The following is a 5,000-nucleotide window of genomic DNA, read 5'->3' on the forward strand; positions in this document are numbered from 1 at the left end:
CTTGCCCAAGGACACTTTGGCATGTGGAGGAATTTAACTGCTAACCCTATGATCAGTGGACAACCGGCTCTACCACCTGAGCCACAACTACGCTGCTGAGATAGTGTAGGTGAAATCAGAACAGTTCTACAGACACATCGACAGCACTGGTAAAGCTTAGTGCACACGAGTGCAAGGTTTTTTTTAAGAACAAAGTGCACTTCCTCGGTAGAGTGATGTCAGGTGATGGGTACACAATAGACTCGGCATAAGTTGTGTGCAGGCACTAAACCCACCAATGTTGGAGACTTGAGTAAGTTTCCTCTCCTACTATAGGACACACATTCCCAATTTTTCCAGGCTAGCGAAGCCTCTGTAGCGTTCACACTGGATCAGTCCTCAGCGCCAAACAAAAGAGAAACAAGAACACTGTCAAGGCGAAACATAAAGGCCGGTTGTCCCAAAGAACTTCAATTTACTCCACACGGACGCACCAAGACAGACTAAACACCCTCATTGACAAATTAATGGAGCCTACCGTACCGGGTTATCCTGATGTAACTTCATACTGCATTGCAATGCACCACAGGAGTTTTGGCACAAAGAGGGAGTCTACAGTTGATTGGCTATTGGGGACCTGAAAAAAACTCTTACATGCATTAAGAAAAGTTATATTTCTTAGCACTTAAATGGGCCATTTGCAAAAGAATCCTTACTGGTCCAGACTACCTCTATTATACCCCACATTCTATGGCTTACACAGACAACGATTTGATGACTTACACCTTTGTCTGCAAAGCCTAATTCAAATGATGATTGGTAGGTTGCCAGACTGACTGTAAGCTGTAAAACTTCACCATAAAGTACCGTGGCCGATGGCCTTTCTAGGATGTCCTTAGACATGGACAGTTTCATGAAACAGCGCCCCAAAGAAATATGGCAGGACAAGTGCTTCTACACAAGGGATATTTGTCCAGAGAGATGTAGCACCACCATGGGTGTTGTGTGTATAGTGAATGATATGCCTTTATAAACCTTAGATAAACCCCTGACCTCAGACAAAATTTATGAGAGCCAAGACAAAGACAAAGTCATTGTCTGGGGCCTCCAGTTTAGGAGGAAAGTCCAGTGGCCCACTGCTCGCCAGCTAAAACAGAGTATCCTGATGTGATGTTGCTATATTAAGAATGGCAACAACAGTGAACAGAACATTCCAGAAAGTTTTCAGGGAGCTGCATAAGGAAATGGGTCACCTGGGGGTAGACAGCACCCTTGAATTGTACTGAATTCTACTGGGATCAGATGCAGAGGGACATGGAACGCTTTGTGGCCAATTATTAGTGAGTACCACTGCATGAGGTAACCAGAGCCTTTCTGATACGAAATTGAACTAGTTTCAACCTTTTGCACTGGGAAATCTGTAAACAGGGTAATGAATGCAAACTGGTTGTAATGGATCGGTACACACAATTCGTCCAAGCATATGCCACCTAAACGAGTCAGCCAAGACTGTAGTCGATAAACTGTTCAGTGACTTTGCTCCACGATTTGGATTACCTGAAATGATTCAGTATGGGGTGAGAGTTTGATGGTATTGAAGAAGTGCTCTGGTGTGCATGACTCTCAGGGAAATTCGGAAGTCCACAAAAGCACAACAGGGCTCTGTTGTCGTTGTTCAGAATTCTCACAATCACACAAAGATCTGATTGGAAAAGTTTGCTGACAAGACTAGTCCATGACTGTTACTGCCCTCACAGCATGGCAGCAGGGTTCTCCCCATGCTGCCTGCTCTTTGACCATTCGCTGTTCGCCATTGACCTGCAGGTCCACGACCTGTCTGAGAGCGGGGGGCCAGGTTAGCTCTCTTCCTACTGGGAAGACAAGGTGAATGTAGTCATGAAAAGGAGGAGTGCTGACAGCCCAGTGAATGAAGTCATATGTTACATAGGAACTTTTTCCTTACCTGCGGACAAACCAGAGAGATCCATTGCACAGAAATGGGTCAAAGACACGGAACTGGGGTCAGAATTCAAAAGTCAGACAAAAGGTCAGTGGGACAGCCAAAGAACTGTCACTCTTAGCCCAGATGCATTGCCTTTCGCCCCAAAATTGACAGAAGTAGGCAAACCAGAACAATCAATTGTGGAAACTGACTTGCAAGAATCTATGGTGGGGGAGAGGTTGGAGAACAGCATAGAGTCTAGACAGAACGATCAACTGAAGTGAGGAGGAGACAGAGCTGCAGCCCTTGCAGACATGGAAAGAGAAATGCTAAGCTATGAGGCCTTGGGTCAGTGATCAGTTGCTCACAAGACTAATTAATTTACAGGACAGGTTGCAAACTAAAGGAACTGTTGTCGTTATATTGAATTAACTTTGGAGTGGTCATCTAGATGACAGGTTTACCCCCTAGTACCCGACCAGTCCATTCAACCTGCAGAATCCCTCTACAGTTTCTGTATAGACGGAACGGAAAAAGTCATCATCATGGATGTCTACATCCCAGCTCAAGCAGACACTGGCATGGCCTCATCTACACTTCACAATACGCTTAACAGCCATCAGAACAAATATCCGCACTGCCGGTCGGGAAAGTGCACCCACGTGGCCAGGACTGAGAGGCTAAGGAGAAGCATCTTCCCCCAAGCCATCAGAACTCCGAACTAATGACCTCTACTCCACTACTCTCAGCTTATATGTGCATACTTCTATACATACATACATACCTTTTCATATGTGTATAATATGTGTGCTCTTGTGTTGTCATCTTGCACTCCTCACTTACCTTGTAAATTATAGAAATTGTGCAGAATATTTTCTCTATAGTCTATTTATTATTTGTCCTGCACTAAAGTCTGCTCTTTAATACTGTGACGAATAATAAATCACACCTTAAAACACAGCAATAAAATTACAATCTTATGATTAGCAAAAATCCTCACTTACCTTTCATAGTTTGTGACCTTGTAGAAGTAGGAGAAGCTCTCATTATGGGCATACACTACTTCTTTCCTACTTCCTGTGTGGTCTTTACAAAGCTTTAGAGCGGTCCGAAAAACTGTTTAATTTAACTGTAGTTTGATAGACGAGGGTCAAATCTAAAGATCTACATTCAAAAGACTACTATGGACATTTAGTCAGTTGGGAAATGTAGTACCTAGCTCTTTTGACGTATTAGTGTTTCGTTTGTGAGGCTCAGACTTCTGCGCAGGAACAGGTTACCTTCAGTACCGTAGAGCGAGCAGTCCATAGTCACGAACTGTCCGGGTCATGCGTTATGAGCCAAAGCGGAGGAAATATAGTGCACGGTCCCTGTTTACAGCCACTTTCAACGCATTACCCGTGTGGGTTTTCTGTCCTCATAACCCATCATTTACGCTTTGCTGGACTTAAACCTAACCCTAACTTTAATCTCAGTTTAAAAAAAAAAAAGGAAAAATTTGGGCTCTTTTAGTTTTTTAAATAAATAAATAAATAAAAGAATATAATAAAATACAGCTGCGCGTATAAATTTCTTACAAATCTTGTGAAATTGTATAAAATGTTGATTTTTTTTTTGTATGTACTCGTGGACAGAATCTGGCCTATGAGATCATCCTGACACTGGGCCAGGCGTTTGAGGTGGCCTATCAGCTGGCTCTACAGGCCAGGAAGAGCGGCCACGGCTCGTCCACACTGCCTGAGAGCTTCGACAGTAAACCGTCCAAACCCATCCCCAAGCCACGCTCCAACATCCGCAAATCTGTAAGTGCTCGACACACACTCTTACACACTCTGGTTCGTCTGGGTCTTCTGTGCGTCTGCGGTTCTCTACCGCTCCCTGTGTATTAACGCTGTGGCTTCTGGGTGCTGGTTTCTGCCTGAAGTCTTCCCAAAGTCTTTATTGTGGTTTTACGCTCGGCGTGTGCTTTACCGACTAAAGTCTAAAAATAGAAAACATTCTGTTTAGGCATCTCAGTGCTACACGGTAGTGTGCATGTCGACATGCTGGACGTCTAGCGCTATACAGTACAGTTCCAGAATTATTGGCACCTTTTTGTTAAGGTTATAAAAAAAAAAACGTCTTTGTGGTTAATTAACTTACCGGTAATCTTACGCTGTGAATGTGAAGTGAGCGATACAAAAATATAATATATATTTTAACAAAAATTGATGGTTGGGCGATATAACAAATACACACACACACACACACACACACAATAATCATGATACACAAAGGCGTTTTTTATGATACACTACATTTCCCACGATATATACAGTAGGTTTGTTTACAGTACTGTTGCGTTTAAGAAACGATGATGAATAATAAATGCGTTTATTATTAAACAAATGTATAAATAAATGTATTTTTATCTTTTAAAAACACTACAATTATTCATAAAATAATATCGCCTCAGAAAAGCACACTGTGAAATAATTTGTCAGGATATCGATATTCTGTTATCAGTCTTGCAAAAAAAATAAAAGACATTTCCTACTATTTTTTTTAAACAATTTTTATCAGTTATTTATTCTGTTACTAATTCTTGATCTGATTTGATGAACTCGGATAGTAATTGCTCTGTATTTTGGATAAATAGGAAGGGATTGGGGCTGGGCGCTACGGTGATAAGATACTGAGATCCTGATCAGTTATGTCACAGTGTGTTTTTCGGAGACATCGTGGATATTGTGATATTTTATTCATTGTTATATTTTTTTAATTATAATTACCACCTGATGAAGCAGCTGATGTGATGCTGTACATAATTTTTGTACTGTGATTTAAAAACATTTTTTATAAATACAAATGCTATTTTTGTAGACATTAAGTACATGCTGCATTGTTAAATGAAGCACTGGCAGTGAAACGGCAGTGCTGGCCTGCACACGTACACGTGGTGATGAGACGCGGCCTGTAGCATGATGTTTTCACCGTATCGCCTTCGCAGTGAATCACTGAACATGATTGATGAGAGGTTGTTTGTGCTGTGTCTCTAAGTGTCTTTTTCTGCACCTGCCCCTGACACACTGCCCCACTA

The 5,000-nt window shown here is 41.9% G+C and overlaps 1 protein-coding gene across 6 annotated transcripts in view; it reads left to right on the forward strand.

Moving 5' to 3' along the window:
- anks1b (ankyrin repeat and sterile alpha motif domain containing 1B) overlaps nucleotides 1-5,000 on the forward strand; it is a 187,064-nt gene that overhangs the window by 175,524 nt on the left and 6,540 nt on the right. For all 6 annotated transcript variants that reach the window (XM_053641558.1, XM_053641559.1, XM_053641560.1 and 3 more), the window contains one exon: nucleotides 3,556-3,723. In XM_053641558.1, coding sequence (XP_053497533.1) covers nucleotides 3,556-3,723 — 168 coding nt within the window. The remainder of the gene's footprint in view (nucleotides 1-3,555; nucleotides 3,724-5,000) is intronic.

Source organism: Ictalurus furcatus, chromosome 14 (genome assembly GCF_023375685.1).
Source record: "Ictalurus furcatus strain D&B chromosome 14, Billie_1.0, whole genome shotgun sequence".
Taxonomy (NCBI): domain Eukaryota; kingdom Metazoa; phylum Chordata; class Actinopteri; order Siluriformes; family Ictaluridae; genus Ictalurus; species Ictalurus furcatus.